The sequence below is a fragment of the Mirounga leonina genome, unplaced genomic scaffold (genome assembly GCF_011800145.1).
Source record: "Mirounga leonina isolate KUSES-001 unplaced genomic scaffold, KU_Mleo_1.0 Mir_165, whole genome shotgun sequence".
In the NCBI taxonomy this organism is placed as follows: domain Eukaryota; kingdom Metazoa; phylum Chordata; class Mammalia; order Carnivora; family Phocidae; genus Mirounga; species Mirounga leonina.
Window position 1 is genome coordinate 73,364,426 of NW_023270415.1, and position 16,313 is coordinate 73,380,738.

At 42.4% G+C, this 16,313-nt stretch overlaps 1 protein-coding gene across 1 annotated transcript in view; it reads right to left on the minus strand.

Annotated features, from left to right (window-relative positions):
- Nucleotides 1–555: 555 nt before the first annotated feature.
- The window catches only part of LRRC6 (leucine rich repeat containing 6), a 68,860-nt gene continuing 53,102 nt past the window's right edge, over nt 556–16,313 (minus strand). Inside the window, exons 11-12 of the mRNA XM_035011964.1 lie at nt 8,183–8,268; nt 556–1,441 (exon numbers count right to left, since the gene is read on the minus strand). Of these exons, the coding sequence (XP_034867855.1) occupies nt 1,264–1,441; nt 8,183–8,268 (264 nt within the window). The 3' untranslated portion in view covers nt 556–1,263. The remainder of the gene's footprint in view (nt 1,442–8,182; nt 8,269–16,313) is intronic.

Consider the following 16,313-nt stretch of genomic DNA (forward strand, 5'->3'; position numbering starts at 1 on the left):
ATTTATTTGCGAGAGAGAGAAGGAGAGACAGAGAGCATGAGAGGGGGGAGGGTCAGAGGGAGAAGCAGACTCCCTGCTGAGCAGGGAGCCGAATGCGGGACTCGATCCCGGGACTCCAGGATCATGACCTGAGCCGAAGGCAGCCGCTTAACCGACTGAGCCACCCAGGTGCCCTATTTGTGTCTTTTGATTTGGAGCTAAAAACACTAGTGGTCCTCTGGCATTCTACTTGGAAATCTCTTTCCCTACACCTACTCAGGCAGGAGGTACATTTATAATGTTTCCACGTGACTCCAGGCAACAGCTCTGCTAACCTTTCCTCCTCTATGTCCAGGGGTCTCCTTTCCCCCAGCACTGAAGAGCACTTTCTTCTTTCCCATAAGCCCTCAGGACAGCCTCCTCAAGGCTGGCGGAGCTTCTGTAACCTCCTGGTGGCACGACAGAGGCGCCCAGCTCAGCTCTCCCCAAGAGAGAATCTGCACAAGGAGTACAGAGCACCAAAAGTCTCCCGCCTTGGCCACCAGTCTCAGGGCAGGGAGCTACTGGCCAAGACCTGAATATGGCAGGGGTAGCTGGGCTCAGCCATCTTGACCCAAGAGGCTCGTCTTCTGTGGACAACCCTGTGCTAGAGCTCCCGCTGGGCTGGCTGGAGTGCTCTCAGAGCTGCGCTGTCTCCCAAGGCTCCATTTAGCCCATCCTCCATCCCCCTCCCTCCACCTCCTTCCCCTCATTTTGTGGAAGTCAAGCCTATATCTACAGCCTTAGAGGTTCTCCCTTCCTACCTCTGCTCGCTCTCCTCTTCATCATTCCAAGGTATTACCACCAATAATCATGAGAAGAAAATTGAAACACTGCTAAAATCATATTAAAGCATTCCGATTCGATCTGAAATTACAGTTTTAACTTCTGAGCTTGACCAATTTGCTGAAGTACCAATTTAATAATCAGGCCTTTTATCTCTGACTTCATCTGTCTGCATTAGCAGCCAGTCCTATGATTGAAAATCAACGTCTTAATGTAATAGTTCTTTGATTTATGGAACATTTGCACTAGGAGCATTTTATTATAGACAAATGAGTTATAGCATTTTAAGGTGAACATTTGAATTTTAAACTAGTTTAAGAATATTACTGTATAAAGTAGAAGCTAAAACACTGGAGTAGTAACGTTGATAAATAACTCTGTGTTTACCATAAATGGTCTGCACACACTCTGCAATGAACAGAACTGGGTCTGGTGGGTCCATCGATGCAGCCTGATGTTTCAAATCAATGGAGGCACTTCAGGGTTATCTTCAAAGTCGGGATCTTCCTCACTTGCTGTAATTTTGGGTTCAGATTGAACTCTTCGGGGCCTGTGTTTTTTCTCTTGAACTATGTTAGCCACATCAGGGAAGGAATGCTTGCTAGGATCTACTTCTAGTTTCTCAATTTGCTTGCTTCTACAACAGCAAAAAAGGCAAAAGGAAATTGAGATGCCTTTTTAAATGAAATTTCAAACAGAATCAATCATTCATTCATTTATTCAGCAAATATCAGCAAGTGCTATCCTTAGAGCATAGAGATGCTTATAGAGCACACAGCATAGAGATACAATAAGAGACTGTCCCTGGTTTCAGGTAGCTCAGAGCCCTGTAGGAGCAAGAGTGGAGAAGTGAAGTGCTGGGGAGTTAGGCTGGGAGACTCTGCTCATTTGAGAATCTGTATTTATTCACTTTTTAAAAGATTTAATTTTTAAGCAATCTCTATACCCAACATGGGGCTCGAACTCACAACCTGAGATCAAGAGTTGCATGCTCTACTGACTAAGCCAGCCGGGTGCCCCACACCTGAGAATCTTTAAATGATACAGCAGGCAAACCCCACAGCCAGGATCAATAACAGAACCACTATGGACAGGTCTTACTCCTGAATGTAGTTAATCAGGCTCCTGGACCCTGCTGCTTTAGATGATCCAGTCTGCATGCAGGAGCATTTATATACATTCAGGTGCCTAGAAAGCTCTGTCCACCAGTTTCCCCCACAAGATCCCACTCCTGCTGCCAGCACTCAGATCTCTTGGTGACAGTTACGTGAAAACAGAACAAGAAAGATCCCCATGCCTCCATCATATAGAAAATTCTAGATACTATAGGTCACTGGGCTACTTCCCTGGTAATTTCAATCTGTAGGTCTGGGGTTGGGCCCAGTACTCTGTATTTATATCAAGTTCCCCCCAGTGCCTTTGATAATCAACTTATTTTGGAATCACTGTACTGGTCATTCTGTCAGTCATTCAGCAGAATATATTAAGTGCCTCTATTCCAGCCCCCAGCCATCCTATGGTCTGTGCAAATAGGCACGTTTCCTAGTAGCATCTAACAGTACAGCATAGAGCTCGAATAGAACATTTATCACATTATCATGTAATTGTCTCATTATTGGTCTGTTCTCCCTATTAGACCAGCGTCCTTGAAGCAATTATATTGTCTTTTTCACCTTGTATCTTTGGTATATAGCTTTACTGAATACATGTTAAATAAATGAAAAAAACCTTATACTACTGTGCAATCCTGAAATTAAATAAGACATCTTGACCTACAGAAAATCACAGTTGGCTTCATCCAGGAGCTCCATACTGATGTCCTCAGACACAGTGTATGGTGGGGAGGGAGGTTTGACTTTCTCTGGAGAGTGTAAACCCTCTGTTGTTCTTGTAACCTTTCCCCCCTCATTCCTGTTGGCTGAGTAGCCCTTGAAGGCACTTGAGGTTTTTATTTTTCTCAGTGTTTTGACTAATACACATGGACCCGCTGAAGGAGAGTGTAATGTATACAAAGAATATAAAGCATAAATATTCCAAAGACCCAGACTGTATGCTATAAACTATGTAGTCATTATTAAGTATAGCTTTACATTTTAATTCCCATGCTCTTATTTAAAAGGCTATCGTATCTATGACTTAATTAAGTAAATACCTAAATTCGTCTATTATAATTATGTTGACTTTGAGGAAAAGCAGCCTATCTCACTTCCAGGCATATACCTCTTGGGCCACAACTTCTGGATCTTAGTAATAAACACTGAACTCAGCCAGATGTCACCCCCTTCAGATGTTGTGAGGAATAATTTGCATGTAGGACTTTAATTGGTCATGAGTCTCTGGGTAATGGACAGTGAGCAGATAGGCCAGGGGCACCTGTGGATCACACTAATACCAAAATAAAGAGGAGAGGGGCTTTTGTCCCCCTCAATGTCAGACGCCCAACAGATGCCCATTACCAGTTTAGTTTTACCCACCACCTGACTGTCAGCACCAGAACTTCTGGAGTCTAGTTAAGAATAACTGGAAAGCAAAATGAATATTTTTATCACCATGGAAGAAAGCAAGAGAAAAGGTCTAAAATCACTAGGCATAAAACACATCAAAGACTGATTCCTTTTATTAAAGAACATAAGGAAAGAACTTGCTTCTGGTAATATGGAAGGCTAGCATATTTGGACCAAAGATTCCTGCCTCCCATTAAAAACTTTAGGGAGGTCAGGAAAGATGTGATAAGATAATAAGGAACCCTAAGGGCAGAATTCAGTAAAAGGAGGAACGAGGGAGGAAGTAGATCCCTGAAGTCACCTTTGCCCTGAGGGAATTTGCTGAGCCCCTAAAGTGGTGCTTTTTGGTCTTGCTGGCCTTATGGAGTCTGGGAACAGAGGTCAAGGCCCTGAGTGTGCCAGGTGAGCATTCTGACAGGACAGCCTCTCTACCAGAAGGCTTTTCTGTCATGTAAGAGTGAATGAAAAGTAAACCCACTCTGCCCACCACCCTGGGGACTGTGAGAAGAGTGGGACAGAGAAAGGCTGTGTTGGGAAAGCCATGGTTAAAAACCACCTGTCTTGAATTTAGAGTAAAGTGGTTCCGAACTGGCAGTGTCCTCAGGTAGGGTCTGCCCCAAAGCACATGACTATTTTTTTCCCAGGCTCAGCACCTCCCAGGCTTCTGAGAAGCCCCCAAACTATTTCCCAAGGCAATGGAGCAGCTCACCATCAAAATTAAGAGCACCCAAGGAAAAGGGTCACTTTGCATGAGAACAAGCAGAAGCAGTAAGAACACAAATAGAAACAACCTCAGATTTTGAATATGAAAGAATGAATTATGAAACCAATAAGATGTTTCAGACTTAATAGCATAATGTTGAACTTTTCTTCTGGGACTGGCAATCAGGCAAAGATGCCCGCTCTTCATCTCCATTCTACATCGTACTGGTGCCTTTCCCTACGCACTAAGGCATGAAAAAGAAGTAAAAGATACAAGATTAGGAAGAAAGAAAGTCATCATTCTCTGTAGATATATAGAAAATCCAAAAGGACCAACAAATTAATAAAATCAGACGAGAGATCAGCAAGGTTGCCAGGTACAAAATCAAACACAAAAGTGAATTACTTTTCACTTCCACCATCATCTTCCACCAGGTGATGGTTGTAAATTATTGCCATAGATGCCACCGAGTTGTATACTTTTAGATACTTAAGATGGTGAATTTTATGTTATGTGTATTTTACCACGATAAAAAAATCAATGGCAAATCTGTATACTAGCAATAAAAACACATTTTTTTTAAGATTTATTTATTTATTTATTTATTTGAGAGAGAGAGAATGAGAGACAGAGAGCATGAGAAGGAGGAAGGTCAGAGGGAGAAGCAGACTCCCTGCCGAGCAGGGAGCCCAATGCGGGACTCGATCCCGGGACTCCAGGATCATGACCGGAGCCGAAGGCAGTCGCTTAACCAACTGAGCCACCCAGGCGCCCCAAAACACATTTCTGATAGCGTCAAAATACCATACACCTAAAAAATTAATACAACATGGGTATATTTAACATGAATCTAGACATAAGCCTTGCAGCCTTCACGAGAATTAACTCACTATGGATCACTGACCTAAACACAAAATGCAAAACTGTGAAACTCCCAGAAGAGAACGCAGGAGAAGAGCTAACCAGCCCTGGGTACGGCGATGCCAGTTTAGGTACAACAGCAAACGCACAGTCCATGAAAGAAATAGTTGACAAGCTGGATTTCATTAAAATTAAAAACTTCTGCTCCATGAAAGACGATTTTGGGAGAGAGACAAGACAAGCCACAGACCGGGAGAAAATATTTGCAAAAAACATCTGATGAATGACTGTTATCCAAAACATACAAAGAACTCCTCAAACATAAGAAAACAGTGTGATTGGAAGATGGGCCAAGGACCTTCGCAGACACCTCACCAGCGAAGATGTACAGCTGGCAAATTGGCAAATGAAAAGATGCTCCAGACCATATGTCATCAGGGAAATGCAAATTAAAACAACAAGGAGATACAAGTACGTGCATGTTAGAATGGCCAAAGTCCAGAACGTTGACACTACCAAACGCTGGCAAGAATGAGGAGCAACAGGAACTCTCATACATTACTAGCAGGGATGGAGAGTGGTACAGCCACTTCGGAAGACAGTTTGGCAGTTTTCTTACATAACTAAACACACCCTTAACCGTGCAATCCAGCAATCGCACTTCTTGGTATTTACCCAAAGGAGTTGAGAATTTATGTCCACACAAAAACCTGCACACTGTGTTTATAACAGCTTGATTCATAATTTCACAAAACTGGAAGCAACCAAGATTTCTTTCAGTGGGCCAATGGATAAATAAATTGTGGTCCATCCAGATAATGGAGTATTATTCAGCACTAAAAAGAAATACATTGTCAAGTCATGGAAAGACATGGAGGAACCTTAAATGTGTATTACTAAGTGAAAGAAGCCAATCTGAAAAGGCTACATACTAAATGATTCCAACTCTAAGACATTCTGGAAAAGGTAAAACTAGAGAGACAGTAAAAAGATTAATAGTTGCCAGGGGTGGGGGTGGGGGAGAGAGGGATGAATGGGTGAAGCACAGGTATTTTTAGGACAGTGCAACTACTCTCTATGATATTATGACAGTAGATAACTGTCATTATATATTTGTCAAAACCCACAGAATGAACAACACTGAGTTTGAACCTTAATGTAAACTATGAATTTGGGGTGATAATGATGTGCATCAATGTAGGTTCAACAGCTGTAACAAATGTACCACTCTGGTGGTAGATGTTGACAGTAGGGAAGACTGTGCATGAGTGGGGGCCATGGACATATGGGAAATCTCTGTGCTTTTCACTCAATTTTTCTGTGAACCTAAGACTGCTCTAAAGAAAAATGTCTATATATAAAAAAAAAAAAAAGACTCCATGAATGTAGTAGGAAGGCAAGCCCAAGAACAGACTAAGAGTTATAATTCTGGCTCTATTATCACTTAGCAACTTTGTGATCTTGGGCAAATTAATCTCTTTGAACCTCAGTCCATTAGGAATAACCCAATTTCTCTTACAGTAATTTTGAAGATGAAAGACAGAGTATCATGGAGCACAGACTAGGCACTCCACACTCAATAAAACCATTCTGAGCAAGTTATGTGTCCTCCTTGATCAGACAGTGTCATGGGACTATGAGAGTTCACAGCATCGGTTACCTTCCCACAAAACATGATCCCCTCTGGTCCCAGTGAACAGAACCTTACTCCACTGATCTTCCGCCTGCAGTCACTCTGTCTACATAGTAAGAGCAAAGGCTCGCTCTAGCTATGAGAGGTCTATTGTTAGGTCCGCCATCCTCCTCCCCATTGAGCTCACAGCTGCCTGACCTCGTTCCCACGTGCAGCCTCCACAGGCAGCTGTTTGGTTCATGGGATCGCCCAGCCAGAGGCTGAGGTGACGTGGATGGTGACGTTTGTCAATGATGAAGGAGCGCTGCCACGAACAACCCTCACATAGATATGTAATGCATAGCTGGGAGGTGGTTATTTCTCAGCAGTACAAACGAACAAGAGAGGCTTTGCAAATGTAACATAGGAAGTAATCACTGTAATGGTGATCTCCCCGGGGTCTGAAGATCAGCTCCATGCTGTTTGCCATGACTTGGCTTCCTGTTCCTGCGATTCCTTACAAACTGGATTCACACTCCTTACATGTGTGGATGCTGCTGGGGGTCAATTATGACCATGGATATTCGTAATAGCGTAATACCCTTGAATCTCTGTAAGTTACACATATGTCTGACATGGAAGCCACTAAACTAGGAAATATGAGAGTGGGTCTCCAAGGTTAAAAACAGAAACCCACCTTTCAGAAGGAATCCAACTCCACACCTGTTGTTCAGACAAACCCGTTTGAAAATCCACAGAACTTCCACAGTTGACTCAGAATATATGAATGCCTGACTGCTTGTATTATGCAAGACGTAAATATAGCTCTTGTTCAGGTATTTTTGTGATGATAATTTCAGCATATACATTTGTATCACAAAGATAGTTTGCCTGGGTTCAAAATAGATTTTGCCATCTGGATGGTAAGAGTCTGGAAATCATGACACGCAGAAGGAAAGCCGAAAGGCCTGGGATGTGCATTCTAAGGAAGAACTGAAACGAGGAGACCTCTGTCCAGAATACTTTAAGGGATGCCACTGCTCACAGGAGCTGGGCTTTGTTCTGAGGGTCTTCAGGCTGCAGAACTAGAATGTTCAGCGGGGAGTGGAGGAGAGGCTTCCTGCCACTGGGGAGTATGGAGAGCAAGGAGGGAGCCGGTGGGAGAGAGGTTGACGCAGAGGCTTGAAGATCACCTGTGAGTAGGAGGTTGACAGGAGGGTACATGATGGGGCCTCTTGGCCCTTGCATCCCTGAGAGTTTTAGGATCTATGAAGTGACATATTACGGCTACCCGAACTTCAGACATCCTAAACTTCTCTCTCTCATTTGCCCTGTCTGTAAGCTGAGGATAAAATTGGGAAGGACAAAGTGTGTTAATATGCGTGAAGCACACAGAACAGTGCCTGATACAAAGGGAGTGCTCAGTCAGTGTTAGTGGTCACTGATGCTGACATCATCAGTCTTACCATTATCGTCACAAGTAACTGGGGCCTGTACGTACACAAGGTTTGTTTTTTTAGGGATCAAGAGCCCTACAAATCGAGAGTCTACATTTTGGAAATAAACATTAACATTTACAGCAGGAATCCTTTATAGACTTTAAATAACTGTATCTCTGGGGAAGGTACATTCTAGACACCAAATGACAATGAAGAGAACGATAATAAAGCTCAAGACAGACAGCTGGGGAGGTGGTACCTTTGGTTCGAGTGCTCTCTGCTGCTGTCCAAGGTACTTTCCCCAGGCTTTGATGTTTGTCTCCAACCTGTGATTACTCCGTCTACCTGAAAGCAAAATACAACACGCACTAAGTGGTACATTACTCTCTGATATACCCTCAAAAATATACACTATCTATGTATTTTTAAGAAGTTAAAACATTTTAATTTTCTCTACACAGTCCATAAAAGAATCTAACTATATGCCCCTGTATGTGGTATGAGAAAATTATATCACAAATTGTATCTGTGCACAATACTCTTGCAAAGCCACAAGCTATCCTTCATCTGCCAAAGGCCCAGCAAGAGGAATACAGTGAATCAATTCATGTAACAAATATTTTCTGAGAGCCAGCGACATGCCAGACACTGCTTGGGGGTCGGGGGGTGGGAATACAGATGTGGTGGAGACATTGCCTCTGAGCTGCCCCGCTCCACACGCATGTTGCAGCGGGAAGCATACCGAGGTGGAAGCCCAAATCCCAACCTTCCCGGCACACTGAACCCCATGAGATATGAGCTCGAAGGCCACTTCTGGTATGAAAAATTCTGTAAAAATTCTGTAATTCTTCCACTTATTTTAAACCAAATAAGCTCAGTGCTAAGGATGTTGAGTTCTCAATAAATAAAACTGATTTAATCCAACAAACATACAGCAAAGATTATTCACACCCAGCACCTTTCCCTTAGGAAGCTCAAAGGTACAAGAGTGTGGGGGCAGAAGAGAACATGTGGCCATTTACTAGACCCAGACACCACGCTGGACATATATGCTTTCCAATATGAGGCAGTTCACCTGTTTTATTTAACCCCTAACTCCCAGTATTCCTATGAGACAAGGATTATTTGCAGGCAGATAGAAGGAATTTTAAAACTCCTCTTTTCGTGTTGTTTTCATCCACTGACCAAGATGGCGGCTCCTGCCTTTTCTTTCCAGGGAAGAGAGAGGTCTGGAGTGTGTACATTTCCCTCTCCACCCTAATCATTTTTCTTTGGGGAAGAAGTACTTCATTTACTGGCCATATCTCACTGGTGGGCAGGGTCACTCCTCTGCAGGTGAGGGACATCGCTGCCCTTTCTCTTTTGGGCCTGAGACTTCACTTACTGCACAGCAATGGTCAGATCCATGAAGAAACAGACTAGGCTTGGACTTGGAGGGTCTGGTCACCATCCCCACTCCCATCTGCAGGCTCAGGCAAGCATACTGGACTCATTATCTGCGCATGGGAAGGGAATCAGAAGCCCCAAGGTAGTCTCAATCTTAAGCTAGATTCTCCAATCCAAGCTTTACCAAACCTCTGAATCAGAGCGGTGGCCCCTTAATCCAATTATTAGATGGGGTAATCTGTTTCCCATCTGACTAACGATTCTTGGTTGTATGTCCCATTGGTCAGAGCCCCAGAAAGCCTATCCCGTTGTTTGTCACATGAATGTTTAAGGAAGTGAATGGTGAACAAAGAAATAAAGTAATGAATCCTAATCTGAGGGACGGTAGAATCAAATTTAGGGCGGGACGCCCGGGTGGCTCAGTCATTAAGCGTCTGCCTTCGGCTCAGGTCATGATCCCAGGGTCCTGGGATCAAGCCCCGCATCGGGCTCCCTGCTTGGCAGGGAAGCCTGCTTCTCCCTCTCCCACTCCCCCTGCTTGTGTTCCCTCTCTCGCTGTGTCTCTCTCTGTCGAATAAATAAATAAAATCTTAAAAAAAATAAAGAATCAAATTTGGGGAGGTGAATGCCTGATGGATAACTATCCCTTGATGGTAATCTTTCTATGTTGTGGTATAGAACCAGTGTTTTAGATAGTGCAGTTGTATATTTATCATATTTAACAACAATTCAATCCATCTGTGGGTGTGATTTCATGCAGCTCCCTTATGCAGAGGAAGATGCAATAGGTTTGCCCTTCCCTTCCCATAGACCTCATGGGAGGGCCCCTGTACGATGCAGAAAGGAAAGATCTGCTGAAACCCCACCCTTTCAGTGTATCTACTGAATACTTGACTGGGAAAAATACCTGTAAGTACCACACATGGTTTGTGCAATGGCCAGACTTGTGCTGAGACCCTGGGAGAAAAGAGCAGTGAATATTGCGGGGACCAAGGACACTACATTTCAAGTCTGGAAGAGTTTGTTCAGAAGCGTTTTAAAAGAGTCTGCAGAACAAAAACTTATAGAAGAATACTGTGGAAGAATCAGCAGCTAAAGCTACCAATGCAATGTTTACTGAATAATTAAAGGAGGTGACTCATGGAAAGGTTTGCCCAACGAAGCAGATTCTATTATCATCAAACACTGGTTTTTTTATTTGTTTTTTGGAGGAGGTTGATTCTAACATGTTTTATTTCCTACGCTTTAAAATGCATTAATGTCATAATTTTGTGTTCCATTAATTTCTTGTTGGCTAATGATTGATGTTATATTTTCAGATGTTAATGTTGGTAAGGTATGTGTTTACACTACTTAAATATGAAAACTTAACTGAGTTTTCCTCCTTTTGTTTAACTGAACTAGTGTGATGAATGCAAATATTTCCCCCACCTTCCTGGCCTATCCTTGAGGACATGGAAACACTATTTAGTAGCTACTGAGCCCAGTTCTATTTTATTAAGCCATATTAATATCAAACATGAAGGAAAAGATACAACTGAGGGGACTAAACAGGGACACGTGCAGTTGAGGGGAGCAGAGGGAGAGGTTGCTGATGTTAGGGTAATGAGAACTGGCCCCTTCTTCCTGCAGTGTCTCAGGGAGGCAGCAGGACCTCTGGGACACGTGGCTGCACCGTTGGGTGGAGCAACACTGTCCACTGGAACTTTCTGCAATGAAGGAAATGTTCTGTGCAGTCCAACATGGGGTTCCCAAACATCTGTCAGTATACCTGAGCTACTAAAGGTTTACTTTTATTTAAATTTAAGTAATTTTAGCTAACCAAGCCAGAGAGGTGGGAACATGGTTATGGTGAGCCCCAAATGTATGTGTGGGCTGCCTGATTCCTCTTCAGGGTGAGGGACTTCCATTCACACCAGTTACCCCTAATTCATCTGTGGTCCTTGACTATATGGCCTTTACAGTTCTGGAAGTCTCTGTCCCTTCCTCAACTTCCCAAGGGTACCTGGGACCTGGTACCCTTATGGGAGTGTGAGAACTTGGGGCCTGGCTCCCAAACTCTCTGATCACTGATCTTGCTCCTGGCTCAGTTCTTCCCTCCCCCTCACAGGCAGCTGTCCTGAGGGCACGCCCTCACAGACATGGTGCATGCTCCTCTCCATCTCAGATCTGTTCCCAGGGAGCAGTGGCACCTTTGCATTTTTTTTTTATTTTTTAATATTTTAATTACATTAAATGAGGCCAATGTTAGTTAAAAAATCATTAAATTGTCAATTTTAAGAAAAAAGCTCTTGAGCCAAAAGTACAAATTTTGTATTGCTTTGCGTTGTAAATGCACTAACAAGAATGGGAGCATATGCATAATTAGAGTCTTAAAACACCCCGTTTCTAACACTGTTATTTGTCACATAATAAGCTCAGACAAAGATTCACTGTGTTTATGGAAATGCAAATAGAATCACAAATTTGGAACTTTTCTTCACAGAGAATTTGCTGTGCACCAGAATCTAAATGTGTTTCTTATTTTTAAAAGATATTTTCAGCTTATTTAGTTCCAAAGATTCTTTTAAGTTTAAAAGTTAGGAGGAACTAAGAAATCAGTAAGAAAAATATTGACCCCAACATTCATATTAACACCGAAATTCATCTTAACACCAATATTTATATTAACAGCAGGTAAAACACTTCTGATGAGATCTGATTTTCTCCAGCAGAAGATCGCAGGTTCAGGTCCTGAAAAACTGCCGGTTGTTTTCCTACTGTACTTACAATGCTAGCATTGCTCTTCTTCTAAGAAGTGATGTTCATCAACACTAAACATCTTAATCATTTGTACTATGTTTAGGGATGACTGATGGATAAGCTGTAAGGGCCAAAATATGTTCAATAAATTAGATCACGGGGAATAATGGTTTCCTGAATCCATAGAAAGAAATGTAATCAGCTTCCTGAAAATTCAATTGTGGGACAGGCACAAAGGTACAAATTAACGTTTTAATGATGTGATATTACTTTAATTCTCATAGAGTCATGCAATTTCATGCAGTTGAAAGTTGAGAGTGAACATGGAGGTAGTAACCACGTCCCTTTTTCTATAGAAGGCAAATGTCCCTTCTAAGGCTTTCCTGGCAGATGACTTTCCAGCTTTTGCTGAAATCCTACCCTGGGATGGAGTCTCATGACTTCCTGGGGCAGCACCCGGCACTGAGACAATCTCCCTCTACTTTTATTTTATTTTATTTATTAAAGAAAGGCAGACTGCCACATGGACACCTCATTTAGATGTGTCTGGAAACTTGACTACCCTATGTTCTCCTACAAATGGACCTTGAGTTTGTTTGGAGGACGTTGAGTAAATAGCGCAGCTATTCCTATACCCTTGACAGAAGAACAGTCCTCCTCTAACAGGGAGGGTCATCCTCTTCCACTGAGTGTGCAGCTGTGGGAGGGACGCACATGGAACAGTGAGGGAGGAAGGGGACACCCGCCTGGCCAGCCAGATCAGCCCAATCAACCCTGGCAATCAATGGGGTGACAGATGTCCTAGTCAGATCACCCTCACATCCTATTTTATTTTTTTTTAGTGTAATTTATTTTTTTGTTTCAAGTTTTTATTTAAATTCCAGTTAGTTAACATATAGTATAATATTGGTTTCAGGAATAGAATTCAGTGATTCATCACTTACATACAACACCCAGGGCTCATCCCCACAAGTGCCCTCCTTAATGCCCATCCTCCATCTAGCCCATCCACCCCCCAGCAACCCGCAATTTGTTCTTCATAGCAAGAGTCTGTTCTACCATTTGCCTCTCTCTTTTTTTCCCTATGTTCATCTGTTTCATTTCTTAAACTCCACATATGAGTGAAATCATATGGTATTTGTCTTTCTCTGACTGACTTACTTCGCTTAGCATCACACGCTCTAGTTCCATCCACATTGTTGCAAATGGCAAGATTTCATTCTTTTTCACGGTTGAGGAATATTCCATGATTGTCTTGGCTTTTTCCTTGTACCTCTACTTTAACAAAACGTTATGATTGCTTTCCCAACTATAGAAATCACTAAGACAATAAAACCCAGACTGGGTGTGCTGGGTAAAATTCAATAAACAGACACAAGGGAGAGAGACCCAGCTCTCGATCCTTGTCTTCAGGTTGAACAATAGAAATTACCAATACCTGACTATTTTTGCCCTACAAAACAGTGATTTCACATGGTTCAACTTGTTATTTATATGAGGCTGAAGACGAATGAGCAGTCACTCCACTACAGATGAAGACTTGCTATAATGATAAATTAAAAGAGCACATGGACAAAGAACAAGGAATATAACTAGAAATAATTATTGAGGAACAAAATATAAAACAATCAACCTTTTAATTTTTTCTTGTGAATTTACCCTGTCTTCTTAAATTATAGTCTTCAGCAAAATCAGAAGTAAATTTCTCTTTTCTTGGATTTTCACTTTGTACCATAATTTCACCTATTACCTCCATTAAATCTTCTCAAGGAATATTTACTGAGCATCTACCATGTGCCAAACATAGGAGTAAGTGGTAGATATGGAATGATAGATTGAAAAATTATCCCTGATCATCTCAGGAGAGATAAAGACATATAAGCAATTAAAATACACTGGAGAAAGTGCAACTGATAGATACATGCATATACTAGTATGGAAGCCCAGGGAAAGGAGGGCTGCATCCTGGTGGCATGGGGAAGGCTTCCTGGAGGACGTGAGGTTTGATATGAATTTTAAAGAATAAGCAGGAGTTTGCCAGAAGATGGAGATTATGTGGGAATGAAGAACATTCCAGGGAGAGAAAGAAAGCCTAAACAAAGACAGGAAGGTAAATGACCACATAAACTAGACAGAATATTGGGCAGATAATAGCTGGAAACAAGGGTGAAGAACCAGGCAGAGATCAGGTCTCAGAAGACTTTATTTTAAAGGGTTTGAACTTTGCACAAGAGGTGATGGGAATCTCTGCATTTTTTTTTCCCTCTACTCAGCAAAACAGCAATATTCTCAATGTACTTTTATTTTCATTAGTCAAAGTGTGTGATGTGAACAAAATGTTTAAGTCCAGGGGAGTGGTAGTTTTTGAAAGAAAGTGTTTCTTTCATCATGAGGTAAAAATATACTCTTTTTTTTTTTTTTTTTTTTTTTACTATTACAGTTATATTGCTTCCTCCTCACCCCAAACTTTATTCTGAAAGTACTAATGACATGCAATTTTGTTGGGAACTGTGTAAACGTGTGTTCTGGTCATCAAACTTATTGTCAGAATACTGACATGTAAATTACTGGCTGACTGATCTGTTCTTCTGAGCTCCTGTTTGCCTGTCAGCTCCAGATGTGTGTACATTTCTCTAGCTTCCCACTGTCCGCCATGAAGGAGGTTTTAGACTCTGCATTCAGGATCACTGAGCACTTCTACATCCTCTTAGAAGGCATCATTTGCATGAAGCACAATCCATTACTCACAATTTCCCCTGCGTGGGAGAATAGGAAAGTTCAAATGGAGATTGGCCCTTAAAAGAATTTAATGTTAATAATTGATTTTCACACTCTTCAGGCGAGGCTTCTGTGGTATTTTCATGAGGATGTGATACGGAATCCAAACCCACAATACAGGTACTGAGCCTGTTTGCTGTTCTATGCACGCGTTGCCCCGTTTCTGCTCTATAGAGTCCTGGGATATGGACCTTCCAGTTTTCATTGCCCAGCTTCCCATGTCACGTGGCTTCCAGCTGGGTGTGGCGAATGGGAAGCACTGGAGGGAAGCTGGCGGGCTAAGAAAGAGGCTCCAGATGCCTCTCCCACAGTCCCTATTTGCGAGAACAACTTCTCCAGCAGTGGTAGAGTCTACTCTGTGGCTGCCCAAGAGGTCACTGCAGGTCTGGTTTCTTCCAGGTGACGCTAGTGCATGGTTTCTGCCAACACCACCTCCTCCCTCTGCCCTGGGAGAAGAGGTAGCCACCTGATGTTCTAGGTTTCTGGGTGGTCTTACTCTCCCTTCTTTGGCATCCTAGATCTTCTATTACCCATGTAATACATTTCCTGATTTACTCCTATAAGGTACATTGCTGTATAAATTTCCTGTATACATTTTCAATACTTAAGTGTTTCCTGATTTTTCATTAGACCCTTAACTGATTTCCTCCATGTTTCTCACACCTCTGGGTACTTGTTACAACACACATTTCCACAACATCTAATTAGAATCTGCGGATAGTGGTCTAGGAATCTAGTTTTTGACAAGCTCTCTCCAGGTGATTCTTAGGATCAGGCAAGTTTTGAAAACAGACTTACTGATCCCACAGATTTGAGGCTTTTTTGGATGCGATTCATTTAAACAAGCCACATCTATGGGATATGATAGAGAAAGACAGCTATTGGTAGGTTTTAAGCATAAGAATAAAATGATCTGATTTATGTTTTAAAAAGGTCACTTTGGCTTTTATATGAGGAAGGAATCAAGAGGTGGAAAGCACAAAAGTAGGGAAACAAGAAGAGGCCTGTTTGAGGTGGTCCAGCTGGGAGATGACACCGGCATGGACAAGGGTGAGGCGGGGAGACAGAGGTGAGTAACAGAATTCAGGATATGGTTGGGTAGTGGTGCTGACCAGGTGGACATGCGAGGGTAAGAGGTAAGTTCAAGGATGTCTTCAAATCTTTGACTTGGACAACTAAGTATATGATGGTGCCATTTTCTAGGACAGGGACAACTATGGGGGGAGCAAGTCTGCACAAAGAAATTAGGGGTTCATTTGGCCATTTGAAATTAGTCATGCTGATTTTTAAAAAAAATTTTTTTTAAAGATTTTATTTATTTATTTGACAGAGAGAGAGATAGCGAGAGCAGGAACACAAGCAGGGGGAATGGGAGAGGGAGAAGCAGGCTTCCTGCCGAGCAGGGAGCCCGACGCGGGACTCGATCCCAGGACCCTGGGATCATGACCCGAGCCGAAGGCAGATGCTCAATGACTGAGCCACCC